This window comes from Muntiacus reevesi, chromosome 7 (genome assembly GCF_963930625.1).
Source record: "Muntiacus reevesi chromosome 7, mMunRee1.1, whole genome shotgun sequence".
In the NCBI taxonomy this organism is placed as follows: Eukaryota; Metazoa; Chordata; class Mammalia; order Artiodactyla; family Cervidae; genus Muntiacus; species Muntiacus reevesi.
This window is the reverse complement of record NC_089255.1, coordinates 56,517,596-56,545,403: the sequence shown is the minus strand read 5'-3', so window position 1 is coordinate 56,545,403 and position 27,808 is coordinate 56,517,596. Positions and strand designations below refer to the sequence as shown.

Sequence of the window (27,808 nt, the reverse complement as noted above, 5' to 3'; positions counted from 1 at the left end):
GGGGGCGGAATAGGACAAACCATGGCACGAAATCCTCCGTACATGTCTGCACAGCAAGATCCCTGCTCTCAGACTGTTTACATGATAGTAGGACCTGCCAGGTAAACACACCCCAGCTTAGGTGTGCTAATGAGACGACTCAGTCTCTGTCACTGGTGCAGAGCCAGAAAGAGTTTCACTTGCAGAGAAAGATAAAGACAAGATCACCTTTCTTCCTATTGCTGTCTAGGCTGCTTCAGGAAAGAACATTGAAAACTGATACAGAACTCACATGTAAAAAGGCCATCACATAGTTCAGAGTTAATTATAAGTAATTTTAATGAAAAATATGCTCCCTCAGGTTTCCATGTTCTTCCCAGAGGTGTAATGCAATAGGCCCAAGGCACAGGCACACCGGCACTTATAAATTTATAATAAACACAGCTCTCCAGCTCACCTGGACCACATTCTTGGCCGCTGCTTAGCGACAGGTGTCACATGCACACTTGCCAGTGAGCCCAGGAGTGTAATTTCACTTCTAAATAAAGAAGCATAATCAATAGAACCAGAACCACCGGGCGGGAACAACTGTACCCTTCCTGACTCATCATAGTGCTTGTTTACTCAGAAAACAAAATTCTCTGCCCAAATCCAAACATCAGTTCGGCGTCCAGGAAATATTACACAGCAGTATGACCCAGAATGAAAATCGGGCGAATCTGGGTCCAGGTGGTGACGATGCCCTGGTTCTCTTCGGCCTCCCACAAGCGGCGGATCCTATCCGAGTGTGGGCAGGGCATCGGGAACTCGATGCGCCCACCCGGGAGAGCCTTCACGGCCCGCCCCTCTGGCTACCAGACCGGCTCTGGCGACCGTCGCTGTCCCGGCAGCGCGCGCTGGGCGAGCGCTGGAGGCCGAGCCGCCGGGGGCCGCTGGCTGCTCCTCGACGCCCGGCTCCTCGCGCGCCCCGCCCCGAGCCGCGGCGCCCCCGCCCGCGGCCGCCAGCCCTGCTCACCGAGACTCCGTACTTGAGCGCGATGCCCTGCAGCGTGTCGCCGGCGCGGACCCGGTGCTCCACATGGCGCTCGATGACGCCGGCGCCCAGCGGCGCCCGCACGCTGGCCGTGCTACCGTACGAGCGGGTCTTGGTGCGTGCCAGGCTCAGCGACAGCTCGGCCTCCTCGGCCTCGGAGCCCGAAAGCGAGTGCGGCGGCGAGGGGGCCGAGGACCGGGGCGCACGGGGGCCCCCTGCCCGCAGGGACGGAGCGGGCGAGGAATCCGCCATGGGTCCTGCGGAGGCCGCCGGGTCGGGAAGCTCGCCAAAGGGGCGGCGCCTCGTCCGCCGCCACCTCCTCTTCCTCCTCACAGGGGCTGCGGAGGGCCGTTCCGCGGGGGCGGCGGGCTACAGGCCTCGGTGGGAAGATGCGGGCCCGCCATGGCGGGCGCCCACTCCTCCGCGTCCGCCTTTCCAGGCGCACCTGCAGGAGGGAGAGCGAAACGAGCTCCGGCTGCTGCCCCGCGGACCGCTCGGCTCCACCCTGCCCACCCGGCTGGCCCCGCGCTGCGACAGGCGGAGAGCGCTAAGGCTCCCGGCAGTGTAGCCACGGGGGCCCCCACAGACGCCCTCGGTCCCGAGGTGGAATTCCGCGCCGGGCCGACAGAGCCCCACTCTGCCCAAAGCAAAACGCCAAAGCTTCGCTCTGCTCGTTTATTGATTCCACAGCAGCCTTCAGCTTTCTTACATCTTCAACCTCTCCCAGCCCCCATTACCCCAGGACCTCACAGAATTAAGACCATTTAACACACACACTCTCTCCAGGCCCATCTCAACAGCCTTTCAGGGTCCGGTGCCCTCAACACTCCGGGGAGGATAGTGCTTCTGAGGCCTGGTGTGATCTCTAACTACCTTCACACGCTTTGGTTTCACTCTTCATTGCACACCAGTGCCAATTTTAGTCCTGCGCTGCCTTGCAAGTCTGCCTGGCTACAGTCCATTCTCTTGGCTCACTACTTAGAATTTACTACCTGCCCCTAATTTTTTTCTTATCATTTTCCTCCTTAATACCCTGAAATCATGACTCCCCAAAGTTTTATCATTAACTTCACCAATGGCCTCTTATCTGTATTATTTATCTGAACACCCTTTCCTCAACTTTCTGCCTTCTGATAGTATTCTACACAGAGTGGGTGCACATTTATTAGAATCTAGCACTCAGGATTCTGTTGTACTCTGGACAGCTCTTCAAGAGGAAGTACTCTATCGGCAGATTCGGAGACTGGAGATTTGATTCATTGACTGAAATTTCGATATGTGGCTGTGCTGGACAGAGACAAAGGAACGAGAGTTCAGAAGACAGGGTAAGAGATGGGGAAGAACAAAATGGCCCCCGAATTACCATCCCACTCAAAAATTCTTCAGTGGTTTCCTATGGACAACAGTATTTGTATAACTCACACTGGCACTCAACTCCTGTTTTGTATTTTTATTGTTCATACTCTGGCCGTACCCCATCTACAACTCATCCTGGAAACTCCATACGCTCCCGCCAGACAGAAGCACTTGAACTTACCCCTCCTTATCTTCATGCCTGGCATATGCTATACCCTACGCTTGTAAGCCTTCTCCAGTCTCTCTGTCTACATTTAAGAAAAATTTAAGGTCCATCCCAAATGATACATCCCAAAATGAGATCTTTCCTGTTTCTTCCCACCTGTACTTATCCCCCATATGCCCACTTGTTATTGTTTCTCCACTGAACTCCAAGGTGGTTTGTACCTCTTGCTTAACATTTAACATGTGTTTTGTGCCCTACACTTGTCTTATTTCTTCTATACATACTCCTGAGAGGTAAAACTAGATCTTATCTAGCTTCAGGAGTGTGTACTTAGCTCAGTGCCTTGAATAAAGCATCAGAAGTATTGATAGTTGAATTGAGGTGGAGTAAAAAGATCCTGAAAGCTGTACTAGGTTATTTAGCAAAAGTCTTCTATGGATGAACTTGAACTCTTGGGTGGTATCCGGAGTGCCCATCCCAGGACCTAAGAAAGAGGCAGAATGTAAAGGAGATCAGAGTATTCCAAAATATAAAGGAGATCAGGTAATATTTCAAGAAAACAGGAGAAATTGACCTCAGAGTTGAAGTCTAGTAGAGAAACAACATTGGAGAAGGAAATGGCAACCGACTCCAGTGTTCTTGCCTGGAGAATCCCAGGGAGAGGGGAGCCTGGCGGGCTGACATCTATGGGGTCCCACAGAGTCTGACATGACTGAAGTGACTTAGCGGCAGCAGAGAGACAGCATAGAGCATATCTTCCACTAAAGAAAAGTCTACCAAAGAACTGGAAGTCTTTATTTGAAGATTAATGAACTAGGTTCTATGAGTATTTGTTCTTTGGAGAGGGTTCCATGATCAATTACTTGAGGAAACACTGCAATCTCTATTTGCCTTTTGGAGAGTCACAATGCACATTAGAATACTAAAGGCTCTAGAAGGCCCTGTAGTAAAATAAGCTATTGAATTCTGCTTGACACTATACTTCTCAAACTCATTTGACCATGGAACTCCCATTTTTCCCTCAGAATTTCTACAATTTTGGAAGTGCTGATATAAAGTGGAGAAAGACAGGCCTAAATAAGGAAATAAGAAAATGACTTTGAGAATCAGAGATTCCCAAAAGATGGAACAGTACACATAAAGGGGCAGAAAATGATCACTGACTTCATTCATAAAATGATCAAATCCTCTGTTATAAGTGCAGGGGAAAAGTTAACACCAAAAACATACAAAGATTCATAAGCCATCCCACTTCTCTCTTATCAGGACTAATTTCTAAGCTGTCCCTAGTTATTTTCAATTTCTCCAGCCTTAAGAAAACCCAAGTCATAAAACACCTTCAAAACAGTTGTAAAATGGTCTGAAATAAATTCAACACAATTCTCAGGATTTTCTCCATGATTCCTTTTTGTGATCAGAAAGCTAGAGTTTCCTCTGAAACTGCAAGTTGCTCAGTTGTGTCCGACACTTTGCGATCCCAGGGACTGTATAGTCTATGGAATCTCCAGGGCAGAATACTGGAGTGGATAACCCTTCCCTTCTCCAGGAGATCTTCCCAACACAGGGATTGAACCCAGGTCTCCCTCATTTCAGGTGGATTCTTTACCAGCTGAGCCACCAGGGAAGCCCCTTTAGCTACAAGTCTCCTTTAGAAGCCCCTCTAGAAGTTTGCTCTAGTTCTCAGAAATTAATCAGCTTGAATCAATGCTTTTTTTATATTATTTGGTTAGAGTTCTTTGTGAGTTGTTTTTTCCGACATAGATTTGCACTGTTTCTAAATATCTTGTCTTCAATTTTATATTGACTTCTCCCTAATCCAAAGTTAAACATCTACATTTGCAGCTCAGACTGAATTTTTTGTATATACATATATTTTTTTCCTTCTTCAACTATAACTCCAAAATTAGTTTTATGTATATCTGCCTATAGAGCAAACCTCACCACTAGTGGTGAAACATTAGAAATACTTCCTTTGAGAACAAGAATAAGAAAAGGAAGGCTTCTGTTGCTGCTTCTATCTAATTTTGTTCTGGAAATCCTAGTCAGTGCAATAGCAAAAAGAGAGAAAGGGAAATGAAGATTGAGAAAAAAAATAACTGTTATTTACTGATAATAAACAATACTAAAATATTTACAGGTAATACAGATAATATCTAAAATTAGAACTATTCAAACTATAAGACACAGATCATTATGCAATTACCAGTTGAATCAAACAATCAGAAAATTTAATTCTGGAAAGAGATCCTTTTAGATACCAAAAGAAAAATTAGGAATAAACTTAATAAAAGAGAAGCAAGCTTTTTATGGAAAAAAATATTACATTTTATTAAAGGACATAAAATAAGATGTAAACAAAAACAGATACTCCACACTTATGGAATGCGAAGATACAAAATAATGAAAATTTTCATTTCCTTCCCAAACTAATACATAAATACTTTGAAATTCCAACCAAAATTCCTATAGGATTCTTCAAAGAGCATGCCAGGCTTATCTTAAAATTCATATAGAAGATAAAGGGCTAAGAAGAGCCAAGACTTTCCTGAAGAAGAATGAGGGAGGGAGGCTTAACTTCACAATCATCAAGTTATAACAAAGGGATGAGAACTAAACCATTACAGTAGTGAAACTGGGAAAGACAAATGTAACAAAGGGACATAAAAAAAAAATCCCAGAAGCAGACCCACACATATCAGAGAAACGAACCTGTGTCCAAAAATGCTACTGCCACAATTAGTTATCCTTGTGGGAAAAAGTTAGATCTCTTCCTTATACCATATGTCAAAATCAGTTGTACACTGAGTAAACATATAATTGAGAAAAGCAAACTTTAACACATTTAGAATATCTTTATACCTTGGGATAGCAAAGAATTTCTTAAACAAGATACAAAAAATATAAACTGCAAAGAAAAAACTGGCAAATTATACACATAAAAACCTCTGTCCTGAAAATGTACCTTAAAATTTGAGTAGACAAGGTATAAAATTGGGGAAATATATTTGAATACATATAATTGACAAAGTATTACTATCCAGAATATGTTAAAATTCCTACAATTAAAAACATCCACTAAAAATGATTAAAAGATATGAATAGACTATTTACAGAAAATAAAACTCAAGTGCCCAATGGAAAGATGTGCAGCCTCACCAATAAGCAGAGAAATTCCATTTGAAATTCCATTTATAATTTCATAGGCATGAGATTAGCAAAAATAGAAAAATTGGACAATTAAAGTATTGATAAGAGTCCTATTGAACTACAGAATTTCTCAAACAGTGTTAGTGGCAGTGTAAACCAGTGCAACCACTTTGAAGAGCTATGGGACCGTGTCTAGTAAAGTTGAAGACATTCATATCTGGTTCTGATTCTGGCAAGCTGGAAGTCTAAACTAATTTGAAGTCCTCCTAACACAAGTATTTACAATTTACTTTTTAATGAAATTCATAACTGAGCCAGCAATAAAAAAAGAGACAGCCTCATATATCAAAACAAGAGGAATTTGAAAGCTAGAACCAAAAACAACTTGTCTAAAACTAATACATGAAGAAATAGAAAGTCTAAATGGTTCTATAACCATTAAAGAAACTGAATCAGTACTAGAGTTTAAAATCTTGTTAGCAAAAAAATATTAGCATCAGGAGATCTTATTAGAAGATTCTATCAACCTTTCAAAGAACACATCAATCCAACCTTGCGTAAACTCTTTCAGAACAGAAGTAGCAGGAACTATCTTCAAATCGGTTCATAATATAACCATATTTACCATGGTATGGTCATAACCAAAGCCAGCTGAGGAAGTATCGCACTCATTAAGAAAGATATAAGAATCTTAAAATATCATTAAGCCAAATCTAGCAGCGCATACAAAAAGTAATCCATCATAAACAAGATGACTTTATCCCAGAAATTCAAGAGTGCCTTAATATTGACATTAATAGATTTAAGTGACAGAATCAAAGAATTAGTCTAATAAAGGATGAGCAAGACCTATATAGAGAAAGTTTTTAATTTATGAAAATACATTAAGGGTTTAGTCACTAACTCATGTCCAACTCTTTGCAACCCATGCATTGTAGCCCTCCCCACACCTCTGTGCATGAGATTTCCCAGGCAAGAATACTGGAGTGAGTTGCCATTTCTTCAGGGGATTGTCCCTACCCACAGATCGAACCCCCGTTGGCAGGCAGATTCTTTATCACTGAGCCACCTGGGAAGTCCAAAAATACATTAAAGACAATTTAAATAAACAGAAAAACTATGCTACGTTCACAAACAGGAAGACTCTATCATATAAAATTTCAATATTCTAAAACTTGATCTGTATATTCTATACAATAACAATGGGTTTGCAAGAAATATGACAAGCTGATTCTAAAGTTGATATGGAAAAGCAAAGACTCACAGACAAGCAAGATATTTCTGAAGAATAAGGAAAAGGGAAATGCTCTACCAGATATCAAGAGTTACTATCAAGGTATTAATAGTTAAAACAGGATGATTTTGATGCTGGGAAACCAGTGGATAAGAGTAATGTACCCAGAAACAGAATCACAAATGTATGAGAACTTGATCTATGACAAAGGTAGCAGTTCACTGGGAAATGGTCTGTAAAACACATGACATCAGGATGATTAGCTATCTACGTGGTAGACTCTGCTTCCTACCATACACAAAATTTAATTTCAGCTGAATTACAGACTTAAATGTGAAAGATAAAACTTCAAAACTTTTAGAAGAATATAGAGAAAAATATCCTTATGTTCTCCAGACAAGATTCTTTAGACAAACTAAAAAAAAGGCTTTATTCATAAAAGATTAATAAGCATGACAACATTAAAATCAAGAACTTATGCTAACAAGATGGTACTTTAAGGAAAACAAAAAGACAAATTAGAAGCTAAGAGACATATGTCCTAGGAACCAAAAGTATTTTAATAAATGTTGAATTATCCCTCAGTATCCAAATTCTAGTTAGTTTTTACATGAAAAGCAAGAACCAAATAGATCTGAAAACTAGGTGTTCTTCATTATTTGAACTCTGGCTATCTGAATTCAGAAACTGCATAAATGTTGATAGTAAGGAATGTTTTATTTTTAACATATGCAATCAACCAAAAATTAATATCCAGAATATTTAAAGAGCTACTTCCTATATAACAATAAAAAAGACATATTCCAATGGCATAACTAGAATTTTACAGAAGAAAAAAATCCTAATTGTGAATAAACATATGAAAAGATGCTCAATCGCATCAAAATCAGAAAAATTTACATTAAGATGAAAGAGTAACCCTTTTGCACTCACCAGATTGACAAAATCTAACTTTGGCAAGACCAGTGACCAGTGAAGATAGGAATTCTATTCATTGCTGGGAGACGTATAGTTTGGTACAGCCACTTTGAAAAACACTAAGATAAGCAAAACTATAAAATTGTACATGTGCATTCCCTACAAATGAGAAATTCCAATATTAGACACTGTATATCCCCTGTTGAAAATCTCATACCTATACACCAGGAGACATGTTGTGAAAAAGTCCATGGTAGCATCATTCAGAGTAACAAAAACTGGAAACAATCAATTATTCAGCAGCAGAACAGATAAGCAAATTGTGCTATATTTACATAATTGCATATTTTAACTGCCTTATTGAGAAATAATTCACTATCATACAACTCACCCAAATAAAGTATTTTACATTCTAAGTACATTATTAGTTTTTTACTTGTGGTATAAAATACATATACATATATAGCAAAATTAACCACTTGAACCATTTTTAAGTACAGTGGCACCAGTTACAATTTACAATGTTGTGCAACCATCACAACACTGTCTATTTCCAAAACTTTTTCATCACTTTTTCATCACAGAAACTATAAGCACTAAGCCATAACTTCCTATCCCTGCTTTCTCCAGCCCCTGGTAACCTCTATCTCTATGAATTTATCTATTCTAGACATTTCATATAAATAGAAACTTACAGTATTTGTCCTTTTGTATATGACTTGTTTCACTTAGCATAATGTCCTCAATGTTCCTCCATGTTGTAACGTGTCAGAACTTCAGTCCTTTTTTGGTTGAGTAATACTTCATAATGTGGATATATCACATTTTGTTTGCCCATTGATCTGCTGATGGACATTTGGGTTGTTTCTACCTTTTAGCAATTGTAAATAATGCTACAATAAACATTGGCATTTTATAAATATCTATTCAAGTCCTTATTTTTGATTTCTTTGGATAGATACCTAAGACTGAAATTGCTGGGTCGTATGTTTACCTTTTTGAGAAACCACCGAACTATTTTCCATAGCAGTTGGATGGTTTCACATTCCAACTTGCTGCAATGTACAAAGGTTCCAATTTCCCCACAACTTTGCCAACAAATATATTTCCCAGTCTTTGACTTGCCTTTTCATTCTTTTAATAGTGTCTTTCTCAGAGTAGAAATTTTCAACTTTAATAAAGCCCAACTCACCAATTTTCTCTTTCATGAATTTGCTTCTGGTGTTGCATCTAAAAGCCATCATCAAATCCAGAGTCACCTGGGCTTTCTCCAAAGTTGTTTTCTATATGCCATAAGCTTTGTGTTTGGAACTTAGATCTATGTTCCATCTTGACTTAATATTTGTGAACGGTGAGAACTCTGCATTTAAATTTATTCTTTTGCAATGTGGATGCCCAGTTACTAAGCACCATTAGTCAAAAAGACTATCATTTATCCACTGAATTGGCCTTGCTTTTTTGTCAACTTAACTTAAAGGTAAGTTAACTATAGTTGTGAGAGTCTATTTCTGGGCTCTCTATTCTGTTCCATTGATCTATTTGCCTATTTTTTCATTATTACCACACTGTTATGATTACTGTAGCCTTATAGTAAGTCCTGAAGTTTGGTAACCTTGAGTCCTTTGACTTTGTTCTTCCTCTTCAGTATTGCATTGACCAGTCTAGGTCTTTCACCTTTCCGTATAAACTTTAGAATTAGTTGGTTGATATCCACAAAATAAGCTTCCCTGTTGGCTCAGTCGGTAAAGAATCTGACTGCACTGCAGGAGATCCCAGTTCAATTCCTGGGTTGGGAAGATCCCCTGGAAAAGGAAACGGCAAACCACTCCAGTATTCTTGCCTGGGAAAGCCAATGTACAGAGGAGCCTGGTGGGCTACAGTCCATGTGGTTGCAAAAGTTGGACTTATCGACGTAGCGACTAAACCACCACCATCTACAAAATAACTCGCTCAGATTTTAATTGAGATTGCACTGAATCTATAGGTCATGTTGGAAAGAATTGGCATCCTAACAGCATGAAGTTTTTCTCTATATAAACTTGAAATACCTCACCACTTAAATCTTTGATTCCTTTCATCAGAGTTTTGTTGATCATATAGATATACATCTACCTAAGTATTTTTTTCTTTCTTCATTTTTTTGGTACTAGCATAAATGATATTATGTTTTTAATTTCAAATTACAATTACAGGAAAACAATTGCCTTTGTATATTGACTTTGTAATCTGCAACCTTGTTATAATCACATATTAGTTCCAGAAGGTTTTTTATTTTTTGAGATAACAGAGTTTCTGGTTTCTTTTATTGAATATTACATATACAACAATCTGAGAATAAAAATACTAATGTTACAACTCAACAGTATAGTTAATGATAAGCATTTCCTTTGCATATGTATTCAGTTAGAAATATGAGATTAAATAATTTTTTGGAATGACTTATAAATTCTATGTGATATATATATGATATGTATGTTATATGTATGACATGATATATATGATATGTATACATATATGTGTATATCTCTCAACTTTTACTTTTTTAATTATTTATTTTAATTGGAGGCTAATTAGTTTACAGTATTGTGGTGGTTTTGCCATACATTGACAGGAATCAGCCACAGGTGCACATGTGTCCCCCATCCCTAACCCCCCTCCCACCTCCCTCCCCATGCCATCCCTCTGGGTTGTCCCAGTGCACCAGCTTTGAATGCCCTGTTTCATGCATTGAACTTGGACTGGTGATCTATTTCACATATGGTAATATACATAGTTCAGTTCCAGAAGGTTTTTAAAACAATTCTTTGGAATTTTCTACATAGATAATCATGTCATCTATGAACAATGACTTCTATTTCTTCCTTCCCAATCTATATATACCTTCCCTCTCCTAGTCTTGCTACATTCAGTGTGATGTTGAATCAGAATAGTGAGAGGAGACATCCTCGTTTTGTTTCTGATCTTGGAAAGCATCTAGTTTTTTACCATTAGGTATGTCAGCTGTAGTTTTCTATACATATTCTTTATCATGTTGAGGATGATCCCCTCTAGAAAAGGGGGGACCCTTTTGAGAGCTTTTCATCATGAATGAATGTTGGATTTTGTCAATGGCTTCTCTATATCTATTGATACAGTCATAGGATTCTTTTCTTATTTAGCCTGTTGATGTGATGGATTATATTAATTTTATATTCACTGATTTGTTGAATGTTGAACCAGCCTTGCATACTGGGAATAAACCCCACTTGCTAGTAATGTAAATTTCTTTATATATTGCTGGACTCTGTCAATACTTTGTGAAGACTTTTGCATCTACTTTCATAAGCGATATTTACCTGTAACTTTTCTTTCTTGTAATATCTTTGTCTGGTATTGGTACTAGGATAATAATGGCCTCAGAATGAGTTAAGAAGTGTTCCTTCTGCTTCTATTTTCTGGGAAGAGATTATGGAGAATAGGTATCATTTCTTCCTCAAATTCTTGGTAGAATTCATCGGTAAAACCATCCTGGCCATGATTAAAGTTAATAAGGATTATACCCAAAATAAATGAAATAGAGACTAGAAAAAAATAGAGTAAATCAACAAAACCAAAAGTTGGTTCTTTGAAAAGATCAACAAAATTAACAAACCTGTAGCTAGACTGACCAAGAGAAAAAACAGGGAAATGCATATACTAAAGTTAGGAATGAAGGGGGGGAACATCAATATTGATACAACAGAAATAAAAAGGATAATAAAGAAATATGAACAACTATTTGCCAAGAAACTACAAAACTTAGATGAAATGGATACATTCCTAGAAAGACACAAACTAACAAAACTGACTCAAGAAGAAATACATAATCTGAATTCAACCAAAAAGATTGAATTAGTAATTTTTAAATTTCTAGTAAAGAAAAGCCAAGGCCCAGATGGTTTAATTCATAAATTCTACCAAACATCTAAAGAATTAATACCAATCTTTCATAAATGCTTCCCAGAAATAGAAGAGGAAGCAAGACTTGTAACTCAAGGCTAGAATTACTCTGATATCAAAACTAGTCAATGCATCAGAAGATAAGAAAATCACTGACCAATATCTCCTATGAATATGGAAAAAGTTTTCAACAAAATACTAGCAAACTAAACACAATGATTATGAAGAGGATTATATACCATGATCAAGTAGGATTTATCTCAGGAATAAATAATTAAGATCTGAAAAATAAATGTGATATACCATATTAATAGAATAAATGAAAAAATCTACATGATCATCTTAATAGACTGGAAAAAATCTTTGATGCAATCCAACACTCTTTCATGATAAAAGCATTGAACCAAGTAGGAATAGACAGGAACTTCTTCAAACCGATAAAGAGTGTTTACCAAAGGATACCAGCAAAAAATTAACGATCAAAAAAAGAACAATTCACAGAATGAGAAAAAATATGTGCAAATAATATGTCTGATAAGGAATTTATAATCAGAATATATGAAAAAGGTTTATAGATCAGTAATAAAAAGACAAATAACCCAATTAAAAGTGGACTTCCCTGGTGGTCCAATAGTTAAGAATCTGCCTGCCAATGCAGGGGACATGGGTTTGATCCCTGGTCAGGAAAGATTCCACATGCTGTGGAACAACTAAGTCCATGTGGAGCAACTACTGAGCCCACGTACTGTAGCTACTGAGGCCCGTGTTCCCTAGAGCCTGTGCTCCTCAACAAGCGAAGCCACCACAATGAGAGGCTCATGTGCCAAACTAGAAAGTAGCCCCACTCACTGCAACTAGAGAAAGCTGGTGTGCAGCAACCAAGACTCAGTGCAACCAAAAATAAATTAAAACATAAATTGTTCTTAAAATGTAGGCAAAAGATTTGAATAGGCATTTCTTTGAAGAAAATATAAAAATGATCTGTAAGCACATGAAAAAATTGTTCAATATGATTATGCATTGAAGAAATGCACATCAAAACCACAATGGGATATCACTTCACACTAAATAGGATGACTATAATAATTATTTTTAAAAAGACACATCAACAAGTGTTGACAAAGATATGGAAAAATTGGAATGCTCACACATTACTGGTAAGAATATAAAATGGTGCAGCTACTTTGGAAAACAGTTTGGCAGTTTCTCAAAATGCTAAACATAGTAATGCTAAACATAAAGTTACCATGAAGTGAAGTGAAGTGCCTCAGTCATGTCCGACTCTTTGCGACCCCATGGACTGTAGTCTACAAGGCTCCTCTGTCCATGGAATTTTCCAGGCAAGAGTACTGGAGTGGGTTGCCATTTCCTTCTCCAGGGGCTCTTCCAGACCCAGGGATAGAACCCAGGTCTCCTGCATTGTAGGCAGACACTTTACCGTCTGAGCCACCAGGGAAGTCCAAAGTTACCATATGACCTACCAATTCTATTCCTAGGTATATACACAAGAGAAATAAAAATATATGTCTATACAAAAACCTGTGCACACAGGGAACTATAGTCAATGTCTTGTAGTAATCCATAATGGAAAATAATTTCAAAAATAACATATGTGTATATATATAACTGAATCACACACATAAAAAAATTCTACTTTTTGAAACTTAGTAATGTCTATTTTTTGCCAGCTTTTCTAAATGTCCTATGGAAATCTAATAACAATGTATGAGATATAAAGTTTTAAATATATTTGTGTAGGATATGATTAATATAAAAATCAAATAGAAATATGTTTAAATTATTAATAACATCATTCAAGATACTCCTATTCCTATTTTTTCTGCACTTGATAAAAATATTCTCAGAGAAATGTTGGTATGTCTTACTATGATTATATATTTTTTCTTGTCCCTTGTATTTCTTTTGATTTTTGCTTTATTATCTTTGCTTCTTTGTTGTTAAGGTGTCTAATAGTTTATGATGTCTATCTTCTTTGTGAATTGTAACTTTTATCATTAAAAATATTCATCTTTGTTTCTTTTAAAATAAATAAATTAATTTTTTAAAAAACCTATGCAGAAGTGTGCATAGCAACATTATTCTTAATAGCCAAAATGTGGAAGTAAACTAAATGTCCATCAACTGAAAAATAAAGAAAATGTGATATACCAATACAGTGGTGTATTACTGAACTGATCATAAAAAAATTAAGTACTGATACATGTTACAACATTCATAAGCCTTGAAAACATTATGCTAAGTGAAAGAAGGCAGTCACAAAAGACCACATGCTGTATGATTCCATTTATATGAAATACCCAGAATAAGCAAATCCAGAGAAGGCAAAAAAATAGATTAGTGTTTGTCAGGGTCTGGGAGTGTTAGAGGAAGGGGAGTGACTGCTGGTATATAATATGAGGCTTATTTTGGGGATTTTGAAAATATTCTAAAGTCAGACTGAGTAACAATTATATAACTTTGTGAATACACTAAAAACCATTGACGTGTACACTTTAAAAGGGTACATTTACAATATGCAAAATCTACCTCAGGGAAGCTGTATTTTAAAAATACAGAGATATTTAGCCACCAAACAGAATGAAAGCGTGCCGTTTGCGATGACATGAGAGCATTATGCTAAGTGAAATAAGTCAGAAGAGAAAGACAAATACTGTATAATCTCACATGTGTACTCTAAAACAAAAACAAAAACCAAGCTACTAGATACAGATAACAGACTAGTGGTGGCCAGAGACAAGGAGTGGGGATGAAATGAGTGAAATGGGTACAGGGGGACAAAAGATACAAACTTCCAGTAATAAAATAAACCAATGATGGGGATATAATGTACAACATGGTGACTCTAGTTAATAATACTGTATTGCATATTTGAAAGTTGCTAAGAGAATAGACCTTAAAAAGTTCTCATCATGAGGAAAGGGGTCAAAAGGTACCCAGAATATGTAAAAAGAATGGTTTAATAAAGCTCCATTAGTCAGTTTCAACCATTGTCAACTCATGGCCTATCTTGTTTCATAGATACTCTCATACTCGATTATTTGAAAAGAAAAATCTCAGATATTATCTCTTCTGTAAATATTCAGCATTTTTTCAGTAATATTCAGTAATATCTTTCCAAAAGATAAGAACTCTTTAAAAAATAACGATACTATTATCACATGCAAACAATTTTAAATTAATACCATAAGATACCAAACAACTGCTTTACTCAAATCAATATCAACATATTGCATTTGGTTGTCTCTTCTATTTCTGTGTATCTATAAGCTCTCCATCTTTTATTTTTCTTGTAATTTATCGAAGAACTGGGTTGTCACATAGAGTTTCCTACATTCTGGATTTTGCTGATTGCATCCTTGTGGTGTCATTTAACATGATCACTATTACACAGTGATTCACTTTTAGATGCTTGTTGTTACCATGTTATTTATTACACTATAAATAAGATAATTCATACTTCATCAAGATAGTCATCACTCCTTTAGTACTTACTGAGTACCACATCCTTTGTAGCCTACTTGACACAAATTATCTCACTTCATCTTCACAACAGCCCCATCTAGTAAGTATTAATATTCCCAGCCTAGGAGTGAAGAAAATGAGGCTTAGAAAGGTTAAAGAAATTTGACCACAATCAAGCAAGCAGTAAATAAGTGGGTTCAACCCAGATCTGTCTGGATTGGAAACCATAGTTTAACCATAGTTAAAATGCATGCCTCTATCCATAAGGTGATAATATCCCTATTCTTTGGCTTGCGTTGCAGTTGTTGCTGTTGTTTGTTTTTATCAACTTCATTCCGTCCAAAGAAATTGTTTTCACATTTCATCTGCAACACTTGGGATTCTTTCAGCTTCAAATAACAGAAAATTCTATCTCAAATGGTCTCAACAATAAGGATATTTATTATCTCATATTACAAGAAATCCAGAAGTTGGGCAGCACCAGGACTGATTGGTTTACTGACTCAACAACAACATCACAGACCCAAGTTCATTCTCTTTAGTCTGCCATCATCAGTGTGTTGGCTTTGTCCTAAGCTTGGAACCTCTGATAGCTCTGAGATGGCTATTCCAGTTTCCAGGAACACAGCCAGATGCAACAACATCCCATGGAGATGGTGGCATATTTCTCTGTATGTTTCTATTCAAGAGCAAGAGAACCTTTCCCAGAAGGCCTCCAGCAAACCCCTCCTTAGGTCTCACTGGCCAGAACTGGGCCACATGCCCACCCCTGATCTCCGAAGGGCCAGTCAAGAGGATTCTATTCCCTATACCCATGATAGGTTGGTATGGGATGGTAGTAGCATCATGTTCCCCAATAGACTAACATCTGAACAGGCTTCTGTAAAGAAGGAAGAGAGGGGAATGGATGATGAGTAGGCAAGCAACAGTATCTTCTGTGTGTCCTCAGTGGTGCGTATGCTATATGTTCCATTGAGAATTTACTGTTGATGTATCAGCCTCCTTACTGCATGAAGAAGAGACAAGATAAGATGATCTGTAAGGTCCCTTCCAGCTCTAGGAGTTGTGTTTCAATTTTGCATTTTCATATAAATGGGGCTGGGACTGTTGGATAGCTCTTGTATCTCTGCTTTGACTGCCTACTATGACTTAAACTACGAAATCATTTGTTTGCCAGCTTCCTTTCATAGTCTTCAACTGAAACAGTGCTTCATTCATCTCATCACAAGCAGACATTTTCCTTGTGGGAAAATACAAGGAAGTCAGTGAGAGAGAAAGAGTACACCGAATGGTACAAAAAGCTCTCAATGACCCAGATAACAATAATGATGTGGTCACTCACCACAGATATCCTGGAGTGTGAAGTCAAGTGGGCCTTAGGAAGCATTACTGTGAACAAAACTAGTGGAGGTGATGGAATTCCAGCTGAGCTATTTCAAATCTAAGATGAGTCTGTTAAAGTGCTGCGCTCATTAATGCCAGCTAATTTGGAAAACAGTAGGACTGAGAAAGGCCACAGAACTGGAAAAGGTCAATTTTCATCCCAATCCCAAAGAAAGGCAAGGCCAAAGAATGTTCAAATTACCAAACAATTGCACTTATTTCACATGCCAGCAAGATTATGCTCAAAATCCTTCAAGCTAGGCTTCAGCAGTACATGAATCAAAAACTTCCAGATGTTCAAGCTGGATTTAGAAAAGGCAGAGGAACCAGAGATCAAATTGCCAACAAACACTAGATCATAGAAAAAGCAAGGGAATTCCAAAAAAGCATCTACTTTTGTTTCATTGACTGTGCTAAAGCCTTTGTGTGGATCACAACAAACTATGGAATATTTTTAATGAGATGGGAACACCAGACTACATTACCTGCCTCCTGAGAAACCTGTATGCAGGACAAGAAGCAACAGTTAGAACTGGACATGGAACAATGGACTGGTTCAAAATTGAGAAAGGAGTATGTCAAAGCCATATACTGTCAGCCTGTTTATTTAACTTACATGCAGAGTACATCATGCAAAATGCAGAGCTGGATGAATCACAAGCTGGAGTCAAGATTGCTGGGAGAAATATCAACCACTTCAGATATGCAGATAATACCACTTCAATGGCAGAAAGTGAAGAGAAACTAAAGATCCTCTTGATGAAGGTGAAAGACGGGAGTGAAAAATCTGGGTTAAAACTCAACATTCAAAAAACTAAGATCATGGCATCCGATCCTATTACTTCATGGCAAATAGATGGGGACAATGTGGAAACAGTGTCAGATTTCATTTTCTTGGGCTCCAAAATCAATGCGGATGGTGACTTGCAGCCATGAAATTAAAAGGCGCTTGCTGCTTGGAAGAATAGCTATGACAAACCTGAACAGTATATTGAAAAGTAGAGACATTACTTTGCCAACAAAGGTCTGTATAGTCAAAGCTATGGTTTTTCCAGTAGTCATGTACAGATGTGAGAGCTGAACCATAAAGAAGGCTGACCATTGAAGAAGTGACGCTTTTGAACTGTGGTGTTGGAGAAGACTCTGAAGAGTCCCTTGGACAGCAAGGAGATCAAACCAGTCAATCCTAAAGGAAATTAACCCTGAATATTCATAGGAAAGACTGATGCTGAAGCTGAAGCTCCAATACTTTGGCCACCTGATATAGAGACCTGACTCACTGGAAAACAGTCTGATGCTGGGAAAGATTGAGGGCAAGAAGAGAAGGGGACAACAGAGGATGAGATGGTTGGATAGCATCACTGACTCAATGGACCTGAGTTTGAGCAAACTCAGGGAGATAGTAAAGGACAGAGAAGCCTGGTGTGCTGCAGTCCATGGGGTCGAAAAGAGTTGGACACGACTTAGTGACTGAACAACAACAAAGAATTTTTGCTATATTAAACATTTGCTACCCTTTCTTACAATCTGAATAAAACTGCTTTGTTATTTTCAGCTTATGCCTACCACCAGCTTTCTCTGGGGCAGCTACTAGCTTGATCTGTAAACAGTCCTATTCTTATTTAACAGAAAGCTATATAATTTGTGACAGATGTTCAACATAAAACAGTCAAAGGCATCTGATCTGTTACATACGACATTTGGAATAAAAAAAATACAGGAAAACATAGGAATGTGATTTAAATTGACGTGACCACACCTCCCTTTCATTTCACTCCTTCTCTTGCAGATTTGACATTCTGGTGAGGAGGTTCACCAGAATCTGTAGTCCATCACTACAGTGTAGTGATAGAAGCGGTAGTCCATCACTACAGTGCTGCAAGTGGACACAACACGGGTCTCTTGGTCAGCAGCTACCGGATGCCATTGTTTTAGCTTATAGTTCCAAGAGCCTTTGAGAATTAACTTTATTTTCTGACTCAGCCCTCTTCCTGGGAAAGGCATGGCCCTGTTTTGAAATATACAAATGAAAAATAGCACTGAGAGTGCCTCTTCAGAGAAGGTCAGGAAAGAAGAAGAGAAGAAGGTTTAGTGACCAGCTGGGTGGCCTTGAATAACTCATATCATCTCTCTGTGCCTCTTGGAACTCTGACCGAAGAAAATCCTCACCCTGCATCTCACAGGGTTGTTCGAAAAGTCAAATGAGAACATGGATAGGAATGTACTTCCACAAATGTAAAGTGATGCTACTATTTTCAAACATGGAATCTTCTCTGCAGCATTTTTTTTTTTTTTTTGGTCACATGGTCACTGCACAGGTCATTGCCAGATTATGATGCTGTTTCACATCCATTCACTCTGCCTGTTTCAGAGATTATGCCAGCAATGCTGCATCCATCCCTTTGGTTCATTTTCCTTCCACCACATCTGGAAAATGCAAATCCCACCATAACGTGAAATATTGCATTGAAAGTCTGCAGCAAGAGTTCAAAAAGGAGAGATGTCACATGTGATAGAAAATGCTTTTGGAAGGAAACCCTATTATGCCATGTATTTTCATAATTTCAATCTTTGTCCTAGGTCGCACCACCCCCCACCCCCGCTTCCATGCTTCACAGACCAGACAGTATTTTCTCTCTTTGTAGCTCCCAAGAACCTGGCATAGAGGGCACATCACAGTACATATTCCGCGTGAAGTGAGCCGGCTAAACAGCTGACAACAGCAAACCCGATGAGCTTTAACATTTATTTATCCAGACCAACGAGGCCAACTATCTTTAGCTTGGCATTACACACGGGGCTTTCAAGACCGGAAGTGTGCCCGGTCTCCCTGTAACTCCTGAGAAACCTTATTGAGTATGTGCCAAGGGCCTGACAACAGGGGCATTCACATACGCACCTAAAATGCATTTAGCCCTCACAACTTACCTTCAAGCTTTAAGTCTTTACTTTACAGATGAGGAGGCTGAGGCTCTCCTCAGTGAAGCCCCGCGTGTGCGTGGGCTGACGAACATCCTCACCCACAAACTTTAGATCAGCCTCGCCACACCCCACCTCCCTACCCCAGGCAAGTGCCCCAGCCACTACTCCCCACGCTCCGCCCGAGGCCGGCGTAAAGCCAGTAAAACCCAGGACAGGCCTCGTCTGTGTCTAAGCGGTGTTCTCCCGGCTTCGAAGTAACGGTGCTCACTCACCCAGCTGCTCCTCACAAGCTCGGAGAGCCTTTGCCACCCACCCTATCCGTAGCCCCGGGCTCCTCAAGAGAGCCCGTCACAGCCTGGTCCCAAGGCTGAGGTCCCGTTCGCCCGCACAGCGCTTACGGGGTCGGGACTCAGATTCCGGGCGAGGACACCTGCAGCGGAGGGTGGGGAGCCCCGGGGTGACAGCCAGGGGGCAGGGGGTCCAGCCTCCGCGCGGCCGCCGCTCGCCGCTCCGAACTACGCTTCCCAGCCTGCTTCGAGGCAGCCGCGCGCCCCGGCGCCGCGCCCGGCCGGGAGCCGCCTGTTGATCGCCGCGCTCGCCCCGGCCACGGCGCCGCCCTGCTCGCCGGCCCCGCTCCTTCGGGGCAGACGGACTGACGGCCCGCACCGCCCGCTCCGGGATGGGCTCACGCACGGGTGAGCGCGCCGGGGGTGGGTGGGGGCCCCCCGGGAGAGGTACCGTCTGCAGCCCCCAGGCCAGCAGCGCGGGGCGGCCGCGCCCTCCCTGCCCGCGGGAGGATGCTCTGCGGGGTCGGCGCTCAGCCGGGAGGGCGCGCGGAGCCGGCACCGCCTCTGGCCTCCTCCGCTCGGCCGGCGGCGCGGAGGAAAGCGCGGTGGAGGGCTGCGCGGGAGGCAGGCGCCCAGCGGGTGTGGGTCCCACGCGCTGCACTGCGGCTCCGCAGTCTCTGCATCCCCCGGCCGCCGCAATGAGGGCGCGGTCTCTGTCCTCCCTGAGCTGCGGGGCCGGTGTTTCCACGCTGGGCTTTGTTCCCCACTTCTCTCTTGTGAACGTTTGGCAAGCTCCTGGAGCCTAATGCCTGTCACTGCAGCGTTAGATCGGGCGGCGGGGAAGGGTGGACTCCGGCTGGAGCTGTCACCCGCAGGGTGTTTCAGCCTCCAAGAAAGCAGCGTTCGGAGAGCGGCCTGATGCAGGTCGTGAGACTCTATTTCCACCCCCCCACCCCCCACCCCGGTTTAAGTAATGTTAGTATGTGCTCCCTTGAGTCTTCCTAAATTTTCCTTGTTGACCTGCAGGAGTGAAAACTGGTTTTTAATAATAACAATGACAATAATGGCTCCTAATGGGAATTTTTGAAGTATGCAAAGGTGGGAAGGTGATGCAGGCAAAATGCGAATTAGCAACGAAGGCTGTGAATGCTACGGGCTTCCTCTTGCCTATTATAAACATCGGGATCACCAGGTCCTTGGGAAGGGAATGAAAAGAACGTTGGAGCAGGTATCATAAAAACTCCTTTCCCTAGCTATGCCATTAAGGAGCTAAGGGACCCTGGGCAAGTCTCTTCACCTCTTTTAACCTCTTTCTCCATGTAAAACGGGGTATTCCGCCTAAATGATTTCTAAACCTCTGTTCTTTCAAGGCTCTCATATCAAGGAACTAAGGCGAGGAGGGTGCGTCTGTTCAACACCATTATAGAAAGCCTGACTGACAGAACAAGAGGTTTTACCTAGTGAGGAGGAAAGATTTTTCAGGGTTTAGGCAACTTGATTTTTTTTTAAATAGAACTGGTTTTCTCTACTTTCTGCAGTCTAATCCAATAAATATGCATTACAACTGTTTTAATTTTTGTGAATTACTATAACTACGTAGACAACAACATGCTGTGGATTTTCTGTGTTTGTTTTTAATTGGCTGAAGGTGAACTGATGGGATCATCAGGTAAAGAGATGTAAATGGCTCCCCAGGGCTAGGCAGGAGCCCTCAGAGGTGGTGAGCAAGGAGAAGGGGAGGAACCGCAGCAGAAAGTACACCAGAGAGTACAGACACTGAGGATAGAGAGGAAGGGTACTGATGGGTCATTGTTTGAATAATAAATACACAATAGCAGAAATGAGAGAATCAGAAAACCAGCGCTCTGCAACTCTAATGTAACTGATTCAGGCAAGGATTCATCCACAGGTGACAAAACCTTTGAGCCAGAGGTTGTTGGGGAAGAGGATTTTGACATTATTTCAAAGTATCTTGCCACATATTACCTAGGGAAAATGTGTCCTTACAATAGAGAGATGAGAAAGTCATCACCTGAGGCTGAATGATCAAGCATACCAACATGTACCATGAGTCTCCTGTTGGGTTATGCAATAAGGTGGTCATAACTTCCCCTGTGTAATGTTCCTGCCAAAAAGATGGTGGGGCCAGGATGTTGTAGATTAAAATATTCAACTGACTTAACAGTAAATTGGGATACGTGAACTTTGGACCTTAAATCAGAAAAAAAAAATAGCTATGATTGATGAGTTTGAGACAATTGGAGAGATTTGAATATGGATGACATATTAGATAAATATCATGGAGTTACTTTTCATTTTCTTAGGTGCAGCGATGGTACGGTGGTCATGTAGGACACTGTCATTTTCTTTTGAGATGTAGGTTTTAGAGGCAAAATGGCATGACATCTGCAACTTTCAGCTGGTTCAGGGTGGGGGGAGTAAAAGGGTTGGGGAGGAAGCTGGAGAATATAGCAAAATGATAATAGTGAATCAAAGAGAGTGGTATATAGGTGTTCTGTTTTTTTACCTTTTCTGTAGATTTGAACTTTTTAAATTAAAAATTGGGGTGATCGATAAAATAGGTAAGCAAACAAAGGGAAAGGATTGCAGAGGACAGTGTGGACATCTGCAGTGAATCTGCCGGGAACTCACAGTGAATCTGTGTCTCACTGCACTCACTCAAGATTTCAGTCCTGTTGGAGGAGTGAGTGGGGTCAGGGGAAGTTCTCTTTCTTGCTTTGTCTTAATTACTACCAATCGTTTATTCTTAAGACACCCCATCCCCTAATTCCAACCTCAAATTCTGAAATTCCCATACCTTAGAATTTCTAGCCCTCCCCACAAACCATCCGGAAAGCACTATCCCTTTTCTCTCTGAGTTCAAGATCTGTGCCTCTCTAGCAGGAAGTTCTAGGTGCTGGCTCTTTCTATTTTTAATTAGGGGAATGTTGGAGGAAAAACAGACCCAGCTTTCTGACAGAAGTTCAAGGATTTCCTCTTGTTTGCTTTATTTGTGAATCACATACAACTAAATGTTTCCTTATAGACTATAAGCAGATCAAAGGAGCTCATAGAAGGCAGGTGCAGAAGATTTTCTACTACCAGACTAAGAAAACAGAACCAATTCTTAAGATATAACACTTTAATTTTATACTGAATCTTTTGCTACAAGGATTTTTTCCTACACATACACTCATATGCTTTTATGTTTTGCCCCCCTGGTTTGACACCAAGGCTATCCCATCTCTCTCTCTCTTTTTTTTTTTTTTTCATCCCATCTCTTTCATGTGTGTCATCAGTATTCCTGGGTTTCCCTGGTGATAGCTGAATAGAGAGGGAATGAGAAGTTCAGCCCTAGGACTGTGGGTAATAGGAGCTCATGAAACAAGGCACAAGACCAGTTGCAGCAAGCCAGGATGTGAGGAGTAAGGAACAAATCTGAGGTTCCAGTCCAGTGAAAGAACCAGGAGGCCTCTTGTCAGAGCAGTGGGAGGGGTCCAGAGTCTAGGGAGCTGGGAAGCTGTTTAGTCAATATATGCAGGGTCAGCCACCCCTCTTGTTTATAGCTGACATCCATTCTGATGGCCAACGCCCATTTCACACCAGTTATTACATATTTTGCATATCATCTTGATAAGCAGTCATGAGTCAAAGGGGACATAGCACCTGTAACCCTTAACAAAGCTTTGATCAAAACCAAACTGGGAGACAGATACTGGAGAGGGAGAGAAGATAGGTGAGTCAAAAATTCATAAGCAGACAGAAACCAGCTTTTGTCAACAAAACAGCAGAGAACCAGTGCCAGTCAGGAAATGAGAAGCCCATAACTTCCCAAAGCCAAGATGAGGGGACACAGCTAGAAACAATAGGCAGCTGGAGACCCAGACACCCAAGTGGAAGGCAAGGAGTTACGCAGAAGTCCAGAAACAGGAACTCCTTAGAAAGCAGAGAATAGGGGCAGACAAAGGGATAGGGCAGCGACAGGGAGTAGGACCTGCCAAGAGAATTAGAAACCAGGTGGCGGTCTGAGCAGACAGTGAGATTTCCATCCTAGAGCCCTCTGCCCCAGCCAGGAAGCTTCTTGGCAACTTCCTGCCCGTGTGGAAACCTAGCTCATACTTTGGCCAGCCTCCCCACGGCAGCTCACTACACCTGGCAGCGCTGACCCAGGGTTCCTATAGGGCGCTGCCTCTCCACATTCAACGGACTCCGACAAGGATAATGGAGGGAACAAATAGCCCACGTGGAAGACTTCTCCCAAGGACAAAAGAGAAATGGCTTTGACTGAGGGCTCGCCTGTGTTAGCAGCTGCTCCTGGTAGATACGTCACCACATTAAACATCACCTCCACCCTCTGAGATAAGTACTGCTCTGCCTGTTTTGCCGAGGATGAGACAGAGGCTCAGACAGGCTGTCACTCGCACATGAATTGTAACCATCAGATTCAGGGCTAGTTGACTCCAAGGTCTATGCTTTTTGTCTTCTGTTCTCTTCTGAACCTGGAGGGAGTGGTTACTGGTGGGCACACTGTTTTAAAAGGAGACTGCTTTTGAGAAGTTTAAGCTATAGCCACATTTGTGTTGTGAGATAGGACAGTTTTTCATTCTGGTAAGATCTATCCCTCATTCTCCATTCAGCTTGTCCCTTCCAATTGCTTTCTCATATTTTTTGCCTGAAATTTCCTCCTTATCACACCCCATTCTCTGTCCTGCATATCCTGCTCAGATTTCTGAGGATATGGCAGGAGCCACTCGGTTATTTAAAAAAATAAAAGGCTTGAAAGAGCCATCTTGAAATAGCTAGATTCCAAAACACAGGCTTTGTGTTTTGTATACATCTTTGTATTTGCCTGCAGCTAGAAAGAAATTAAATATGTAGGATTACTCCCTGTTTTGATACCTAGTGGGGAGCTACTTTATAACTCAGGGAGCTCAACTCGGTGCTCTGTGATGACCTAGTGGGGTGGGATGGGGGGTGGAGAAGGGGATATATGTATACATGTAGCTGATTCATTTTGCTGTACAACAGAAACAGACACAAATTGTAAAGCAATTATACCCAAATTTAAAAATTCCTATTTTGTTTTGTTGGAGGATATATTGATAAGCTGATTTTTTTTTCTCATTTACTAGTTTTAGAAAATGTAAATTTGGCTCTCTTGTGCAAACTGGTTCACTCATTGTCGAAAGATTATTATAAAATATTGATGATGCATAATAAAGAATAATAACTTCTCACATGCTGACTTCCCCTCTTGGGATGAAATCATCATCAGTGTGGTGGAAGGTCAGCTCATCCTTCCCGGTCAGATCCCCCGCCCCTCCTTCTGAGATGTCTGTCCTTTCCATGTGTTGTCCTTTGTAGCTTTCCCAGATGCGTGTGTACTTCTAAGCAATTCGTGGCAGTTTTACCCATTTACAAAACTTTTCACTAGGTTTTACAAGTATTTTTTGTTACTCTTCTGTAAAAATTGGTCTTTGGTTTGGATCAGGCTTATTAAATAGGGCTGCATGTTTTGGGTTTGAGTCCAAGTCTGCATGGAGGTGAGGCCAAAGTTTGGGCACTTTGAGTTGTATCTGATTTTCCTCTTTCATACCAGTTATGAAATACATATACAAATAAGGTAGTGGAAGAAGTAAAGAAAGCCACACTCCTTGTTTTCCTTCTCAGGGTTCATACCTTTGATAGGAAGAGTTATTGGAGGGCCCAAGTCATCCTCCCTTCAACTCCAGTTCTTGCTCCTGTTTTCTGTTTTCTAACCTTGGTATGCATGTGCACCTGGACTCCTGAAAGCGCTGCTTGGCACTTGCTTCACTCCAACGTGCAATTAGCCTCTTGTTGCATGTTGAGAGCTCGCCATGGGACAGGCACTCTGCCCGAGGTGCGACTGCAATGATGTTTGGAAGCTTTCCACTGCGGCATCACTTACAGGAGGAGAGGGCAAGTGTGAACACTTGGGGCCCTGGGTAGGGGCTAGAGCAGGACATCCTTGAACCAGAAATCTGTGATTTGACTTTAAAAGCTATGTGAATAATATGTCCACATACATCTATATTTGTTATTAAAAATAAAACCAGCTTTCCCCCAAATCTTCACTTGATCTTAGCCAAAAGGCCGAGAAGCGATCCCCCCCTCCAAATCTTCAAAGTTGTGCTTCAGGAGGGTGCAATTTTTTTTTTTTCTCTTCTGGCTTTCACGCCCTCCTGATGCACTAGTGCAACATATGCAATTTGTTTTAACAGGGATTGTTACATAGTATTAACATGTTATTGTAACTACTTAGTTAATGTCTCTCCTACTGCCAAACTGTAAACTCAGCTCTGGTATGAGATATCATCTGTTTTGTTCACTGCTCTTGTCCCAGCAGTGAAAAAGGTGAGATGTCAGTAGATATTTGTTGAATGAATCTACAAGAGGCCCAGGAATAGAAAGAATCATGACATCATCCCTGTCCTCTAGGATTTGGTGGTGTAGTTGAATTTAGAGAGCAGAGCAACTGTTATGTGCTTAGGTGGCCTCAGAAAGTTCCATGGCAGAAAGTGGAGGCTGTGGATATGGTGGAATGAGTTTTGAACCAACAAGTCACTTCACCTTTCTGAGCTCATTTCCTTCACTTGCTATTTCTTGGATGCCTATCCTGGGTCAAGACCTGTGCTGGGAGCCAGGACCATAACAGTGACTGAAACAGATACAGTCCCCACCCTCACAGAGCTTAGCAAAAAAGACAGAGATAAAACAAGCAGTTGTAATAAAGTCAAGAAGAGCTCTGAACAAGGGGTGTGCCTTGGGGTGGGGAATGAGTCAGACCTGCCTGGGGTTACAAACAAGGCAACTTTGAGAAATTGAAGATTACATTCTTATTTATTTTTTAATTGGAGTATAATTACAGTGTCGTGTTAGTTTCTGCTGCACAACAATGTCAATCAGCTGTATGTATACATGTATCACCTCGCCTCCCTGTTGAGCCTCCCTCCCACTCACCCCCCATCCCACCTCTCTAGGTCATTACAAACTGAGTGAAGCTTACATTGAGGCTGGAAGATGAGCTGAGCTGGCGTCAGCCAGAGGAAGAAGGGGTAAGAGTGCTCTGAGCAGAGGAAACAACATAAGGCGTGATCCAGGAGTTGGAAGCCGTCCAGGAGGCTGGAACCAGGAGAAGCTGGGGGGTGCAGTGCAGGATGAGGCTGATGAGGATGACAGAGGTCAGACTGTGGATCTAAACCTTATCCTCAAGGCAAAGGGAAGCCACAGGAGGTTTTTAGGTAACTAGGGCAGAGTGGTTTAAAAAGATCACTTTGGCCATTTGTGTGAAGAATTGATCAAAATGGACTAAGACTGGATGTGGCAGTGCAGATGAGTTAGGCAGATGGATCGTCAACATGTTTAGGTAAGGGCTGGATTGATGAATGGGGAGAAGAGGGGAAGAGGAGATGTCAAGGATGGTTCCCTGCTTTCTTGGCCACATTTCTGAAATTGGAAATTCCAGAGGAGGAGAAGCTGTTTGGCAGGAAAGATGACGCAAGTACTTCTACCATTTGAGATGCCTGATTCAGTGAAGTGGAGATGTTGGTTCAGCAGTGGGAATACATGGATCTAGTCCTCAAGGAACAAAGTCTTAATCAAAGATTTGAGGGTCCTCAGGATGTGGATTATAATGAGAACTTTGGAGGGGACGAGTTTCTCCCAAGGAGAATGTACAGTGTAAGAAAAGAAATGGTAAGACAGGATCTTGTAACATGCCAGTACTTAAGGCAGAGGAAGAATTGCCAAAGGAGACCAAGAAGAAGTGGTCAGAGAAGTAGGAGAAAAACCATCTGTGTTGCTAGACTGGATGACCTTTCAGGCCTCAGTCAGCCCTGACATTCTGTGGTCCGCAGAGCTGGGACCTGAGCCAGGTCTCCAAAGCAGAGCACATGAATAGGCCATGAGAACAGAGAACGGCATTCCAAGTGACATTACAATAACAGCCAAGGTCCCAGCAA

The 27,808-nt window shown here is 41.1% G+C and overlaps 2 protein-coding genes and 1 pseudogene across 6 annotated transcripts in view; 1 reads left to right on the top strand and 2 right to left on the bottom strand.

The window, feature by feature from the left end:
- The window catches only part of LYSMD2 (LysM domain containing 2), a 31,444-nt gene extending 11,403 nt beyond the window's left edge, over positions 1-20,041 (bottom strand). The window contains exons 1-2 of one of the 5 annotated variants that reach the window (XM_065940278.1): positions 19,938-20,041; positions 995-1,457 (exon numbers count right to left, since the gene is read on the bottom strand). In XM_065940278.1, coding sequence (XP_065796350.1) covers positions 995-1,264 — 270 coding nt within the window. In that variant the 5' untranslated portion in view covers positions 1,265-1,457; positions 19,938-20,041. Of the gene's footprint in view, positions 1-436; positions 660-994; positions 1,458-19,811 lie in introns of those variants that run through there. The other 4 variants (XM_065940277.1, XM_065940280.1, XM_065940279.1 and 1 more) reach the window with 4 other exon arrangements.
- A 54-nt stretch (positions 20,042-20,095) lies between these two features.
- Positions 20,096-27,808, top strand: part of TMOD2 (tropomodulin 2) — a 60,768-nt gene continuing 53,055 nt past the window's right edge. The window contains exon 1 of the mRNA XM_065940276.1: positions 20,096-20,234. The gene's annotated coding sequence lies outside the window, so the exon portion shown is untranslated. The remainder of the gene's footprint in view (positions 20,235-27,808) is intronic.
- On the bottom strand, positions 25,804-25,952 carry LOC136172816 (U2 spliceosomal RNA; annotated as a pseudogene).